Here is a 14,131-nt window from a genome sequence, read left to right as displayed (position 1 = left end):
AACAAATCCCAAGAAAGGGTCGGAAAGTCAATCAAGCGAAAGTTCTCCTTGGCTATTCGAAATATGAGACAGCTCATGGCCATTTGAAAGATAAGAAGGATACTTGATGAACGAAAGAGAAATGAGTAAGATACTGCCTTATTGACAAAGACAGCAGATAGAGATATGAGTATATAGGCAAAAGAAACTGTCAGCTGCAAGAACCATTCCTTTTGTGGCTTCATCACACAAAGACGATGACGCTTCGTATCCAATTGAAAAAGTTGGCGCCAAACGAAATTAGTCGTCTGTGAGAAACGAAGCATTCCGCTCCGGTGACTTTAATTTGCAAATTGTTCATTTATTCAACTTTAAGAAATGTGTTAAAAACATCTACTGTGGTTTCTCGGGATTCTCTTTTGTATATAGCATGTCAATGCTTAGTTTAGCATGGTTCCTCTACTGGCTACTCCATTACTTTTTTAATATCCAAGTTTTTCACCACCAACTTGATATTTCAAAGTTATCGGTATTTTCTTGGCATAGAATTGACATCTCATTTGTTCGTATTAAAAAATACAAATTGTTTTGGTCAGAGAGCTTTTGCTTGTAATGAATACGGCACAACTATATTTATATCCATTAGAACACCTGAATATGGAAACTGTTGGGAGCTGAAAAGCTATATATCTTATGAAGCAGTGAAATGTAAAGAAAAAGATGCTGTTCAAAGAATAATCTCCAATATTTCTGTGTTCCAATTGTGGCTATTCTCTGCCTATTTATAGATATAGGGATGCAAAACTTTCTTTGTGCTACTTTACCGTCGTCGGAATTGCTTCTGCTGAGTTGGTCTTCTCTCCCATGCTGCATTCTGGGTTAACTTACACGGAATTGAATATCCCCTGAGAGATTCCTTTGGATTCGGAAATTCCTCGAGCTCTTTAAATTCTTTGTAAGAATGGTGTTGTTGGATTACTGAGCAACAGTCCACAGGATGTCTTGTATCACGCATTCTTTGAAAAGTTCTGCTTTGAACAACATCATCTTTGCAGGTGTGGCCTTTTCAGCTGTTGGATATGCAGAATATGTGCTGACCATCTTAAATATCTATTTTCCTGTCGAATATCCTGAAACATATACTAGTCAGATGAGTTCTCGAGTGAGCGATGCACTTTTAGTAGGAGCTATCGTAGGACAACTTGTTCTTGGGATAGTAAGTGATAGAGTCGGAAGAGAAATCGGTCTTGTTATCACCACAATTTTAACCATTGTTGGAACTTTACTCTGTGCTGGTGCCTATGGATATCATAATTCCACCAATGGTATGTTCTGGGCTCTAGTTGTATACAGAGGAATTGTTGGGGTTGGAATTGGTGGAGAGTATCCCTGTGCAACTACTAATGCAAGCGAAGCTACGGAAGAAAGAAATTACAACAAGAGAGGTCTTTATGTCTGCCTAGTATCCAATGTTTCTTTCGTATTTGGAGGAATCACTTGTATGCTTGCTCAGCTGGTTTTATTCAAAATATTCGGTATCGAAAATATGGAACCAATCTGGAGAATATCCTTTGGACTGGGAGTCATTCCAATGCTTACTGTCTTTTACTTTCGTTTAAAGATGTTCAACTCCAAAAAGTACTCAGAAGAAGCCATTCTCAAAGATCCTCCATATTTATTGGTCTTGAAAGAATATGCATTTCGCCTAGTTGGAACGTGTGGTTCGTGGTTTGTATACGATTTTGTTGCTTTTTCAAATGGAATCTTCGGGGGGACACTTGTCAAACAGCTCATTCATGCCGATACGATATATTCAGTACTCTTCCAAGCAACTTATTACACAATAATACTGGCTTTGTTTGGCATTCCTGGTGCACTTGTTGGGACTCTCACTATCGATCATTTGGGAAGAAAAATGCAACAAATCATCGGGTTTGTAGGAAGCGCCATTTTTGCAATCATCATAGGGGCAGCTTATCCACAAGTGAAGTCTTCTGTCGGTGCTTTCATCACGTTATATGGCATATTTAACTTTTTTGGAAATTTCGGTGCAGGCTGTGCTCTGGGTCTAATACCAGCGGAAATCTATCCTACTGCAGTAAGAGCAACATGTTATGGAATTTCTGCTGCTGTTGGCAAAGCAGGAGGTGCTATAGGAACTCAAGTATTTCGACCCATCATGGATAGCTTTGGTGGTGAAGACTCTATCAATGGTCCTCGTGCTGTATTCATTATCAGTGGAGGTTTGTCGCTATTAGGTGCCATCATTACGTGGTTCTTCATTCCAGAATTCAAACGCATCTCGTTGGATAATGAAGATGAAAGGTTCCGTGCACTTCTGAGACAACGAGGCTTTCCTATGGAACGCATTGGAACCAGCAAGAACAAAAGCAATGCGATGGAAGACGAGCTGACTTGTTCTGAAAAGGAGTCTTAGCTTATTTAGACGCTTCAAGAAAGTGGTCTACTGTAACTTGGCATCTGCTTCTCTTCATGATGATAAGTTACGTCGTAGTTGATACTCGAAGTACGCATTGCTCCAGTTGTATTTGAACTAGTTAAAAGGACTACTCTTTCCACCATCTTTGTTTCTCTACCAGAGTTGCGTTGCCATATTGGTGTTTTCATTCAATGCATTTTTTTGAATTCTAGTCCGGAACACGATAACCACTGACTCCAGTTGAGGCTACGCTTCCAAGCCTTGAATAGAAGAATCAGTTGAATAAGAAGCCATTCACGACACACTAATGCATGAAACAATTTGGCCAACAATGGTCTCTTTTTACAAGAGTCGATTCGTATATGAAACGACTAGAGTAGCCAATCAGATAGCAACTATCGAATCTTTATGGAATCTTTGAAATGGTGATTGAAAAGCAACCCCTTTGACTAATTTTCAATGCTTCGGGTTGCATAATTATCTATTTGTAACTGCATTTTCGTTGTTGCGAGAAAACAGAATAACCGTTTCTGTTTTCTGCAACTTATGACAGAAGTCAGTTTTTTAGAAAATGGATACGGAAACGGAAAAGACAACAGAAGAGAAACAATCGTCGTTGGGTGACCTTCCTAGAAGAAGTCCACATATAGGACAAGAAGAACAAGAAGAACACTACTTGAAGGACCACAAATCCGTGGAAAAAGTAGGAAAAGTGAATTTATCCACTCCGAAAGAATCAGAGAGTCCAGTTGGTTGTGATGTTGCGGAAGTCAATACCAAAGATTTTAGCACTATTCAGAACATTCAACCACAAAATCTCATTGGAAGAACTGTGAAAAGCCCAACAATCGATTCACAAGAAGATATTGCACTAGCGAGGGAAGCAGGAGTTCCAGAAGCTTCTCGAACGGTTTCTGTTGTAAATGTTCAAATAGCTGTACCTCTTAACGTGTCAATGGATTCTTCAAACGCGGAGCCTGCAGAGGTTTCAAGTGTTTCTAGTGCAAGTTCTGCGGCAGTTACTGCGGCAACTATTGGCAAAGATGCCTGCCTTAGACTATTGGACGGCAAGGAATATATTGTGGTACCTCCTGAACCAGTTTGGCAGTGTCCACATGATATTGGTAAACTATCTAATCAAGAGGCTTCATTTAATACGGACGTCTTTAAACAAGAAGGAGAAGAACTTCATTTTAACTGGCGAGTGTTAGAATTGGCCGTGCATCCGACCACTGACACTCCCTTGTTAGAAAGATTAAAGTTCCTATGTATAGTTTCGTCCAACTTAGATGAATATTTTGCGAAGAGAATGTTTGACATAAAAACTGGAGACCCTGCATTATATGCCACTCTAAGTGAGAAGATTCATCAACTCTGCAGAATTCAGGAAGAATGTCTTTTAGAAGATATTCTTCCAGCTTTAGAAGAGTGTCATATGCATTTGACAAGATTTCGAGACTTGACTCGCACACAACAGGAATCTATGTGTTTATATTATAGGGAAAAGGTTTTCCCATTATTGGTGAGCACGACGTTCGTTTAGATGTCTTTTACGCTAACTGTTTCCTTCATACCCAAATATACTTGTTTTTTTAGACTCCGCTTTCATTGGATACAACGCATCCGTTTCCTTTATTAAGAAGTCACAGTTTATATTTAGCTGTACTATTACAGTCAGAAGAAGAAAAGAAATTAGGGAGATTTGGACAACCACATTTCGCTTGGCTTAGAGTTCCTAATAGAGTTCCAAGGTTTATATCTCCAAATGACGATCCTTGCAAATTTCTTCCCATTGAAAGATTGATCTTGCACAACTTGGATACTGTATTTGAAGGTATTTGTCTTATTGTCTCCGTTATTAAGGTTTGTAAGGCATTCTTGATATAGGGATGTACATTATTTCTACTCATCCATTTCGAGTAACTAGAAATACCAGCTTAGATTTGGACAGTATCTATTTGGATGAAGATGAAGATTTTCTTCGTGTGGTAGAGGAGAATATACTTAAGAGACAGAGAAGAGCAGCGGTTCGGTTAGAAGTTTCTAGTGATGTGCCGGATGCTCTATTAACTGTCTTGAAGGAGCAGTTAGATTTAGATGATGAATCTGTTTATTTTGTCCGTTCTCCTATTTTAGGCTTAAAGGACGCTTTTCCACTTTCTCAACTGAAAGTATTTCCCGAGTTGAGATATCCAAAATGGGAGTTTCATTCTCATCCAACTTTAAAGATGATGAAGGAACGAAATATTTCATTTTTTGATGCTATGAGACGCTCAGATCTTTTGTTTCGTTTTCCATTTCATTCTTTTGATGAATCGACTTTAACTTTTCTTCAAACAGCTGCTAAGGATTCTTCCGTTTTTTGTATCAAGATTGTTTTATATCGTTGTGGAGACAATTCTCCTATAGTTGCTGCATTAGTTGAGGCAGCTCAACGTGGAGTGGATGTCAGCGTTATTATTGAACTTAAAGCAAGTTTTGATGAAGATCAGGTACTGCAACGAGTTGCATAATGCAAATTTTATATCAACTTGATGAATTAGAATGTATTGTATGCTAGAATATTGCAGAATGCGGGATGTAATGTTGCATACGGTGTCAAAGGATTGAAGACACACGCAAAAGTTATTCTCGTTATTAGAGAAGAAAATTTAGAAAATGGTAACATTTTTTGTATTTTTGTTGAAAACGAGATGGTTATTATTTGTTTATAGGAAATAAGAAATTTCAGAGTTATGTGAATATTTCCACCGGCAATTACAATGCAAGCACTGCTCGATTGTATACAGACTTGTCGTTTTTTACCTGCAAAGCGGATATTTGTGCCGATGTTCAAGATTTGTTCAACGTGTTTACGGGAATATCCAGAAAGAAATCTTATCGTAAGTTGTTAGTCAGTCCAATGTTTATGTTGGATCAGTTTTTGGACCTCATACAGGTACATTCAGAAGTACATATATTCGATTAAGCGATATTATGATTCTGCATAGGTGGAAATAGAAAATGCTCGAAATGGAAAACCAGCGCAGATAGTAGCACAAATGAATGGTTTGACTGAAAGTCGAATTACCGAAAAGTTATACGAAGCTTCTCAAGCGGGCGTTCAAATTGATTTGATCGTTCGCGGTATGTGCAGAGTCCGACCTGGAGTAAAGGGAAAGAGCGAGTCTATTCGCGTTATTTCTATTCTTGGTCGGTTTTTACAGGTAATGAGATAAATATGTGCACTTAGCCACTGGTTAACTCAATCTTTGAAACTTGATAATGTAGCATGCACGCGTATTTTTCTTTATGAATCATGGAAGCAAACCCAAATTCTTTATTGGTAGTGCCGATTGGCGTTCAAGGAATTTGATTTCCAGAGTAGAAGTGGTTACTCCTATCGAGGTACTGGAAATTCCTTTTTATGGAGACATTTCCCATTTTGATACTTTATATATCATTCATTTAATAGGATAGTCTTCTTCAAAAGAAGCTTTGGAAATATTTACGTCGTCTTAGAACCAATGAGTATGAAGGATGGGAAATGTTGAGTGATGGACGTTATAGAAAAGCTTTGCGTCAAGATAAGTCTCATACTCCAAAAGATGGTGTTGGTGGTGATACCAGTCAAAATATAAATATGGAGGAAGAATCCAATTTTATTTCCAAGTCCCTTTTTGATAGACTATGGTTAGATGACACGGAAGATGATAGTGAACATGAAACTCAGTCTTCTGGAGGCACTTCACGAGAAGAAGAATGGAAAATGAAAAAGCATAAAGACAATCGTGAACCATTACAGGTTTACAAAGCTGGTTGTATTGCAGTTCGCGTCAATTCCAAAGGAGTCAATCAGATATTACTTATTACGGCACGAAATCGAGAAAGTATGTTGGAAGGAGGAGAAGCAGATGCCTGGGTATTACCTCGAGGGACAGTATTACCCAGTGAAACACCAGCAGAAGCAGCCATTCGAGAAACTCTGGAAGAAGCAGGAGTTGGAGGAGAAATTGGTAAGTCAAAGTTGCATCTTTTCTATCTCTTCTTAGGGTTTCAGGACCTTTGATATGTACCACACAACAACGCAAAGGAAGGAAAACTATAGAAACCAGTTGGCATTTGCTTCGAGTCGATTCACAAGCTTCCACATGGGATGATGCAGTTAGACGAAGAAGGCAATGGTTTACCTTTACCGAAGCTGAAAGACTGTTGACCAAAGCCCATTTCAGAGAAGCAGTTCAACAAGCCAAGGCAATGTTCAAAGGTTAGTTGTAGACTTATATCTCCACGGAATAGGAACATCATCAGTACGATATCTTTGAGTACATCCTGTTTGAAGAATATCTTTTCTATCTCCATGAAGATATTGTAATAAACCAGTCCAAGCAATCATTGCACCATTATCGATACAAAATCGTTCATCTGTACAAAATGCTTGACCTCCTCGTTCTTGTGCCATACTTTGTACCATCGATTGTAAACGTTCATTACAACCAACACCTCCAACTACGAGTACATCCTTTTGACCACAATGTGCCATTGCTCTCTCCGTAACTTCAACCAACATGGAAAACACGGTTTCTTGTAACGAAAAACAAAGGTCTGCAACAGTATATCCTTGTCGAGTTAACCAGTTATCCAACTGTTCCTCCATCAATGACAATAAACCAGAAAAAGAAACATCCATTCCTTTCACAATATAAGGAAGTTCTATGAAGTGCCTTCCTTGTTTGGCCATCTGTTCGATTTGATAACCTGGACTAGGGTCATTGGAAAGGTTGATGAGACGAGCAAATCGATCCAAACAATTGCCAACTGCAATATCAATCGTTTCTCCAAATATTCGATATCGTCCTTGTGTAAACGAAATAACTTGCGTATTACCTCCACTCACGTACAACACTACAGGATCGCTTGCTCCAGTAACCAATCGACCCATTTCAATATGAGCTACACAGTGATTCACTGGAATTAAAGGCTTTCTCCACAATTGGGAAACCGTACGAGCTGCTACAGCAACAGAACAAAGTGGACCACCCATCCCTGGACCTGAAAACCACCACTTCAAGCTTGCTCAAAAAGGATAACCGGAACAATTTACCTTGAGTAAAACAAACACAATCTAATTGTTCGGGATGTATATGCGCTTGTTTCAGTGCTTCGGCTATGAGAGGAACGATGTGCTTTTGATGATGTTTTGCAGTTTCTCTTGGCAAAAACCCGTGACCCGGTGGAGAAATGTAAGTACGACGGACATTGGCAAGAATATCTCCTGAATAACAATCTATTTTATCAAACGTAAAGTAAACTTGGTTAAAGAATACCTTGTTCAGTAACAATACCAACGCCTACTTTATTAGCACTTCCTTCCAAACCAATAGATAACTTGGCCATGGGTAATCATCCATCCACATAAAGCACTCTCCAAGAACATTCAAAATACTTATGTTTCTCGTCTGTCCGATGAATATTTCCACGTTTTTACCATTTCAAGATAAAACATGAATATCAAAAATAACTTGTGCAGGCTCGGAATCAACCAACAACATTCGAATGAAATTGGCTCTCTCTTTGGCTCCTAATGCTGCAGAGTCTTGATGGGAAATTGGATTACATAACAATAAATCACTAAATATTTCTGGAATACAAGTAAACAAGTAATCTCGATGACTAGAATAACAACGAAGAAATTCCTTTAAAAGCTCCATAAGATATATCAACACATTCTGATGAACAGGTGGTAATAACGATACTACTTGCTTCACTGTATCCAAAGATGCCGATTTTGCAGCAGTAACGCAAGCACCGCAAAATTCTCGTGGAATTACTGGATCCTCTAAATATCTTAAAAATTGACAAAGACAAAAGGCAATACTTTTCCCAGTAATATGGTTAGGAATAGGTTGTCCTGTATCAAGACAATCACGCACTTCCAAGGCCTGTTCAGGATCACCTGATTCGATGAAAAGAAATCCTTCTCCGTAATAACGCCCACTTCTCTCAAGATCTTTTAAAAAGGTTGGACTACCTTCAAAAGATTCCCATGAACCTGCAAAAAATCGTCTTTGCCACAAAACATGTCCCAAACGCCAGATTTCACAAGGCAAGCCTTTTGTCGTTGGAATTCGAGGTCGAAATGCCGCTTTAATGCTTGAAGAATCCGAAGACGCACGAAAAGGAAGATGAGGATGGGCAAGTCTTTCCAGATTGGAACCAAAGCAAGTTTTTTTGTATTGCCCATATATGGAAATAAAATAATCATTACCAAATTCCACATGTAATACTAATGTGCAACTCAATTCTTCATCACCAAATGATAAACTGGATGAAGAACCACAGTCTACATCCACAAGAATGCGGAAATGAAGTTCTATGCTTGTTTGAGGCTCCAATTCACAAGCAGGTGGCGCTACTCTAAGCCAAGAGGGAAAACGACGAGGAGGAAATGAAATCTTAGCTTTTACACGACCCACATTGCTCACTGTTAAGGTTGAAGTTGCAGGAATATTGAATTCCACAAGTCCTAGAGAAATATCTTGACAAGAAAGTGCTATTTGTGGTCGTAATTCATTTTCACGTTGTTCCAACATGCGTTGGACTTCAGCTATCACTTCATTCTTCTTATTCTTGTTGGTTCGCCTGAACTTTGCTTCAAAAAGAGCCATGACCGGACGATGATCGGAAGAATACAGTTCATGACGTTGATAAGCCAGTTGACGAATGTTCGAACTTTGTTTTGCTTTCCATAGCACTCTATCACACCAGGCAGGGGTTCGCTTCAAACCACCTTCTTCCCTCTCTTCATATCCATCTCCAAAAGGTTCGTGTTTATAAGTTGGAGCAAAGTTTAAAATTCCTTCTTCAAAACCTTGAAAGACTGCCTTTGCCTTTCTCGCCAAGTTTAGTTGATCATATTCTCGTAAGTGCTTCCAATCTGCTTGATGAATACTATTCATGACCTAAAACACAACGATGACTTTCCAAAGGACCCTCAACTTGAATTACTAACAGACCTCTTCAGGCGGTAAATTGATTCTATAGTTAAGATCTCCAAGGAAAAATACGAAATCATGATCAGCTACCGTAGTAAAGTTACTTTCATGTGCAATGTTGGGATCCGGTGCGTAAGGAGAATAGGGACTACTTCTTACATCTGGGTCCATAAAAATAGCTTTTCTCATCAACTCATGGAAGTCTTGATTTCTTCGCTCGACATTGTGATCGTGCGCAGTTAGATGACATGAAGCGATACAGAGTGTAGTATCATAGATTCTCATTCTTGTGACTACACCTCCCTTATTTCCACCACGGTTCATAATACCAGTTCCCACTTCTGTTACCATCACATCTCGAGTAAACATTTCATGATCCTTTCGTACAAATACTAACAGCAGAATCCCAACAAGTTGCCTAGACTGAACACACACATATCTTTCTGGAGCAAATAAAGTCATTTCAATTCTATGTTGCCACAAACGACCTCTATTCGTGTCGGTCAATACTGCATTCGTTCCTGACAACTCTTGCACTTCTTGTAAACCTATGACATAAATATCGACATCTCCCAAGCCGATGGAACCAATAAAAGGTTGGTTATCTTCATCCATCATTTCCAGTTTGGAGGGAAGGAGCCAATCTCTTATCTCTATGATTGGCTTTCTTCCGTTTACGTTCCAAGTAGTAACAAATAAAGTAACTGTGAAAGATTCTGTGTATTCAGGTGCCCTTCTTGCTACTTCTCTACGAATCCATGCTCTTCTTGCTTTGGAAGAGTTTAAAATATTTTCTTGTTCGTTTTCAATGTCTTCCAAGTCCTTTGCCAACAAAAATTGAGAACCAACACTTGCATCGGTGGAAGATGCTCTTCTTCGAGTCCCACTGTACAAAAATGGACTCTGTGAGTTATTGGAGGAAGAGGAAGGGGAGTCGTTGTCTGAATTTGAAAAATGAGAGCTTTGGTATCCAGGTCCATAACTCTTAAACGGGCTATTTAGCGGCTTATAGTTTGGAAACGAGTCCATTGTATTCCGAGTGACTCGTTATATAAGTTTTCTTCAGTACGTGGAAGAAAGAATGGCTAACATAAGAGACTCAAGTCCTCCACTTAGCCCAATTCCATTTGAGGGGGAATAAGAGAAGGAACGATATTCTCTAGAAAAATTTGTCTTTTTGATGATGACAAATACAAAACAAGCCATTTCATGAATAAAGAACTTAAAGGGGTTTAGAGAGGAAAAGATATATATAGATATACAGAGGCATGCGTTATTGTAGCTAACAAACTTTCTTTGTAAAGTTGCTAACAATAACAAAACTTCAATAATATTTGTTTCCTATAATTATGGAATATGTTGAAAACTATTATGAAAATACTTTTTACTCCAACTTCCTGTTGGGTCTACAAGTGATGAGAAAGAATGAATGGCTCTCATGAGGTGCCCACATCTTCTAAAGGGTGGTGGAGTCTTGTGTGATTCGGGAATTTCTTTTTTGGATTTTTTTTAGCTATGTTGACAGGTTTCATTTATGTAGTTACTCCTAGAAAAGTAAACGAAAATAGTAAGACTCATCTATCCAAAGGCTGTCAATGTAAGAACACTTTTGGCAATAGGAGACGTTTTACTTCCTCTTCTTCTTCCTTAATGGGAAAACGCGTCGGTCTAACCAATAGTTCGAGACCCAAAGAAAGGACTCAGTATGGAATATTAAATAATATAAAAGCGTCTACAACAACTACAAGTACTTCTTCAAGAGCAGCAACAGTGTCAGATACCTCAAGGTCGGTCGGACTGGACAAATATCGAAATATTGGCATTATGGCGCACATTGACGCTGGAAAAACAACCACGACGGAACGTATACTTTATTACACTGGAAGAACGTATAAAATAGGAGAAGTGCATGAAGGGGCTGCTGTTATGGACTGGATGGAACAAGAACAAGAAAGAGGAATAACGATAACCTCTGCAGCTACCACGACATTCTGGAGAGACCACAGAATCAATATTATCGATACTCCTGGACACGTAGATTTTACATTGGAAGTGGAAAGGTCGCTTCGTGTGTTGGATGGCGCAGTAGCTGTGTTTGATGGGGTCCACGGAGTGGAACCTCAATCAGAAACGGTTTGGAGACAAGCAGACAAATATGAAGTGCCAAGAATATGCTTCGTAAATAAAATGGACAGATTAGGAGCAGACTTTTTCTATTCTTTAAAGACGATTAAGGAGAGACTGGCTGCAAAGCCTCTCGTATTGAATATTCCCGTTGGAAGGGAAGACCAGTTCAGAGGTGTAGTGGATTTGGTGGAAATGAAAGCCATTATCTGGGAGGATGAAACACTGGGTGCCTCTTTTCATTATGAAGAAATACCAAAGGACCTTTTAGAAACAGCTCAGAACCTTCATAAACAATTAGTTGAATTGGCAGTAGAACAAGATGAAGAAATATTAATCAAATATTTGGATGGAGAAGAACCAAGTGTAGAAACTCTTAAAAGATGCATTAGAAAGGGAACTGTAGATGGTGCTTTTATTCCTGTTCTTTGTGGTTCAGCTTTCAAGAACAAAGGAGTTCAGCCATTGTTAGATGCAGTGGTTGATTATTTACCATCACCTTTAGATGTGAAAGCTATTCGTGGAGAGTTGCCTGATGGAACTCGAGTCACTCGTAAATCATCTGATACCGAAGCTTTTGCCTCGTTGGCTTTTAAAATAGCCTCGGATCCTTTTGTAGGGACATTGACATTTGTCAGAATTTATTCAGGAGTTTTGCATAGTGGAAGTGTAGTTCTTAATTCAGTGAAGAACAAGAAGGAAAGGATTAGCAGATTACTTTTAATGCATGCGAATGAAAGAGAAGAGATAAAGGAAGCTCGAGCTGGAGACATTGTTGCTGTTGTTGGACTGAAAGATACTATTACTGGTGAAACTTTATGTGATCCTTCATCACCTGTTATACTAGAAAAGATGGAATTTCCAGATCCAGTCATCAAAGTTGCCGTTGAGCCCAAAACGAAAGCCGATCAGGATAAATTGATGCAGGCTCTTGTTCGTCTGGGACAGGAAGATCCCAGTTTTCGCTTTTCGAGAGATGAAGAATCTAATCAGACCGTAATTGAAGGGATGGGAGAATTGCACCTGGAAATCATTATTGACCGTATGAAGAGAGAATATAAAGTCGAATGTAATGTTGGTGCACCTCAAGTAGCATACCGGGAGACCATTACGAAGAGTTCTCAAGTTGACTATACACATAAGAAACAATCTGGAGGTGCTGGACAATTTGCCAGAGTTTGTATGCGTTTTGAGCCCTTTGAGCCTATCATGGATGAACGAGGCCGTCCCGAGAAGACTTGGGAATTTATTTCGGAGATCAAAGGAGGTTCCGTTCCTAGAGAATATATTCCTGGTGTTATGAAAGGAGTTGAAGGTGAGATTCCGAATGGCGTACTTGCTGGTTATCCCATTCAGAATATACGTGTCTGTTTATTTGATGGTTCTTATCATGAGGTTGATTCATCTGTTTTGGCTTTTGAAATTGCTTCGAGACACGCCTTTCGAGATGGAGTAAGGAAAGCTGGACCTCGTTTGTTGGAACCCATTATGCGATTGGAAGTTGTAACTCCAGAAGAGTTTCTTGGTGATGTATTAGGCGATATTAATTCCCGTAGAGGAAACGTTTTGAATGTGAATGACCGAAGTAATCTCAAAGTTATCCAAGCACGAGTACCTTTAGCGAATATGTTTCAATATGTTTCTACTTTACGTTCGATGTCTAAAGGTAGAGCTTCGTACAGTATGTTTCTAGACGGATATGAGATCGTTCCTCAGCATATTGAAAAGGAATTGTTGAGTAAAGGTGGAGGGTCTTGATACTGAGAATAAATATTTCATTGTGAACAGTGCTATTCGATATTTTTGTTGTTGTGGTTCCATTTCTATATATTGTTTCATATGACTTGATGAGATAATTCATTCTTTGGAGTCTTTCGATTCATGTCATCGATAGTTGGAAGGAGAGAATAGAACGAGACTCCATCTGCCTATTCTAATGGTTTCGCCAAAAACAGCAGGTTCTTGTTGTTTTCTCACATCTATTATGGTAATAACACTATCACAGGACACACGTACTTACTTGGATGGACTTAGGGTTCCTTGACTCTTCTGGTTTTTGGATTGCTGTTGCGAAGTCACTATCCTTTTTTGGGTTTCGAAGGTGATGAGGTACGGTTATAAAGACCCTTTTTATATCCACTATGTAAAGTGTGTAGAATGCTGCAGCTTCAAGTTGTTTTTGGGCTTCGTTTATTTTCTTAATCACTAGTATCCTTTCTATTGTTAGTTATGGAGTTGGCATGTTTCAGGAACGTTATGCAAGAAGAAGAAGAGCCTATTTACCAGTCTGAAATAAAGTTCTCCATTGTGAGCTTTTTGCTGGAAACAACGACAACACAGAGTGATCAAAGAGTTACTCGCCATAAGTGTAAAAGTTTTCTAGTTGAAGGTTTTCTTGATAGATTTGCGTGCTTAAGAGTATATCTCTGTATCACTCTATTTGCCAAGAGTAACATAAGAGTTGGGTTTACTATATATATATATATATATATATATATATGTGTGTGTGTGTGTGTGTGTGTGTGTATGCTATGGCTGGACATGTTTCAACACACTCAAGTATCAGAAGGAGATTGTAGGTTTCAAGAACATATATGAAATCTCTAGTCTGATT

The 14,131-nt window shown here is 38.9% G+C and overlaps 6 protein-coding genes across 7 annotated transcripts; 4 read left to right on the top strand and 2 right to left on the bottom strand.

Annotated features, from left to right (window-relative positions):
* The first annotated feature begins 853 nt into the window (after positions 1–853).
* Gasu_32770 (MFS transporter, PHS family, inorganic phosphate transporter) lies at positions 854–2,453 on the top strand. Its single transcript, XM_005705730.1, has one exon. The coding sequence runs from the start codon at positions 977–979 to the stop codon at positions 2,414–2,416; it is 1,440 nt and encodes a 479-aa protein (XP_005705787.1). The 5' UTR covers positions 854–976; the 3' UTR covers positions 2,417–2,453.
* A 520-nt stretch (positions 2,454–2,973) lies between these two features.
* Gasu_32760 (polyphosphate kinase) lies at positions 2,974–6,708 on the top strand. 2 transcript variants are annotated; one of them, XM_005705728.1, is made up of 9 exons: positions 2,974–3,941; positions 4,016–4,253; positions 4,307–4,911; positions 4,963–5,080; positions 5,134–5,357; positions 5,410–5,625; positions 5,690–5,806; positions 5,874–6,414; positions 6,459–6,708. In XM_005705728.1, exons 1-9 carry the CDS (start codon positions 2,991–2,993, stop codon positions 6,668–6,670), a joined length of 3,222 nt encoding a protein of 1,073 aa, XP_005705785.1. In that variant the 5' UTR covers positions 2,974–2,990; the 3' UTR covers positions 6,671–6,708. The 2 variants fall into 2 exon arrangements, with proteins under 2 accessions (XP_005705785.1, XP_005705786.1); XM_005705729.1 differs by having other exon boundaries at positions 5,874–6,488.
* Positions 6,709–6,712: 4 nt separating this feature from the next.
* Gasu_32750 (O-sialoglycoprotein endopeptidase) lies at positions 6,713–7,473 on the bottom strand. Its single transcript, XM_005705727.1, has 2 exons — positions 6,870–7,473; positions 6,713–6,823 (listed from the first exon to the last, which is right to left on the bottom strand). The coding sequence occupies exons 1-2, from the start codon at positions 7,440–7,442 to the stop codon at positions 6,791–6,793; spliced, it is 606 nt and encodes a 201-aa protein (XP_005705784.1). The 5' UTR covers positions 7,443–7,473; the 3' UTR covers positions 6,713–6,790.
* A 159-nt stretch (positions 7,474–7,632) lies between these two features.
* On the bottom strand, positions 7,633–10,433 carry Gasu_32740 (phosphatidylinositol-bisphosphatase). Its single transcript, XM_005705726.1, has 2 exons — positions 9,415–10,433; positions 7,633–9,360 (listed from the first exon to the last, which is right to left on the bottom strand). Exons 1-2 carry the CDS (start codon positions 10,420–10,422, stop codon positions 7,891–7,893), a joined length of 2,478 nt encoding a protein of 825 aa, XP_005705783.1. The 5' UTR covers positions 10,423–10,433; the 3' UTR covers positions 7,633–7,890.
* Positions 10,434–10,853: 420 nt separating this feature from the next.
* Positions 10,854–13,328, top strand: Gasu_32730 (elongation factor EF-G). Its single transcript, XM_005705725.1, has one exon. It carries the CDS (start codon positions 10,909–10,911, stop codon positions 13,273–13,275), a length of 2,367 nt encoding a protein of 788 aa, XP_005705782.1. The 5' UTR covers positions 10,854–10,908; the 3' UTR covers positions 13,276–13,328.
* Positions 13,329–13,353: 25 nt separating this feature from the next.
* On the top strand, positions 13,354–13,898 carry Gasu_32720 (uncharacterized protein). The gene is made up of 3 exons (XM_005705724.1): positions 13,354–13,504; positions 13,552–13,626; positions 13,674–13,898. The coding sequence occupies exons 1-3, from the start codon at positions 13,454–13,456 to the stop codon at positions 13,806–13,808; spliced, it is 261 nt and encodes an 86-aa protein (XP_005705781.1). The 5' UTR covers positions 13,354–13,453; the 3' UTR covers positions 13,809–13,898.
* The last annotated feature ends 233 nt before the right edge of the window (positions 13,899–14,131 follow it).

This window comes from Galdieria sulphuraria (assembly GCF_000341285.1).
Source record: "Galdieria sulphuraria unplaced genomic scaffold scaf_26, whole genome shotgun sequence".
In the NCBI taxonomy this organism is placed as follows: domain Eukaryota; phylum Rhodophyta; class Bangiophyceae; order Galdieriales; family Galdieriaceae; genus Galdieria; species Galdieria sulphuraria.
The sequence above is the reverse complement of the archived record's forward strand: the minus strand, read 5'-3'. Positions and strand labels throughout refer to the sequence as shown.

Coding starts and splice junctions, on each gene's coding strand:
- Gasu_32740 (XM_005705726.1), bottom strand. CDS start 10,422: ATGGACTCGTTTCCAAACTATAAGCCGCTAAATAGCCCGTTTAAGAGT. Junction 9,361..9,414: donor TCAATTTACCGCCTGAAGAG/GTCTGTTAGTAA, acceptor GTTGTGTTTTAG/GTCATGAATAGTATTCATCA.
- Gasu_32760 (XM_005705728.1), top strand. CDS start 2,991: ATGGATACGGAAACGGAAAAGACAACAGAAGAGAAACAATCGTCGTTG. Junction 4,254..4,306: donor CTTGGATACTGTATTTGAAG/GTATTTGTCTTA, acceptor TTCTTGATATAG/GGATGTACATTATTTCTACT. Junction 5,807..5,873: donor AAGTGGTTACTCCTATCGAG/GTACTGGAAATT, acceptor TTCATTTAATAG/GATAGTCTTCTTCAAAAGAA.
- Gasu_32770 (XM_005705730.1), top strand. CDS start 977: ATGTCTTGTATCACGCATTCTTTGAAAAGTTCTGCTTTGAACAACATC.
- Gasu_32720 (XM_005705724.1), top strand. CDS start 13,454: ATGGTTTCGCCAAAAACAGCAGGTTCTTGTTGTTTTCTCACATCTATT. Junction 13,505..13,551: donor GTTTTCTCACATCTATTATG/GTAATAACACTA, acceptor GGATGGACTTAG/GGTTCCTTGACTCTTCTGGT. Junction 13,627..13,673: donor TGGGTTTCGAAGGTGATGAG/GTACGGTTATAA, acceptor TAAAGTGTGTAG/AATGCTGCAGCTTCAAGTTG.
- Gasu_32750 (XM_005705727.1), bottom strand. CDS start 7,442: ATGGGTGGTCCACTTTGTTCTGTTGCTGTAGCAGCTCGTACGGTTTCC. Junction 6,824..6,869: donor ATGAACGTTTACAATCGATG/GTACAAAGTATG, acceptor CATTTTGTACAG/ATGAACGATTTTGTATCGAT.
- Gasu_32730 (XM_005705725.1), top strand. CDS start 10,909: ATGTTGACAGGTTTCATTTATGTAGTTACTCCTAGAAAAGTAAACGAA.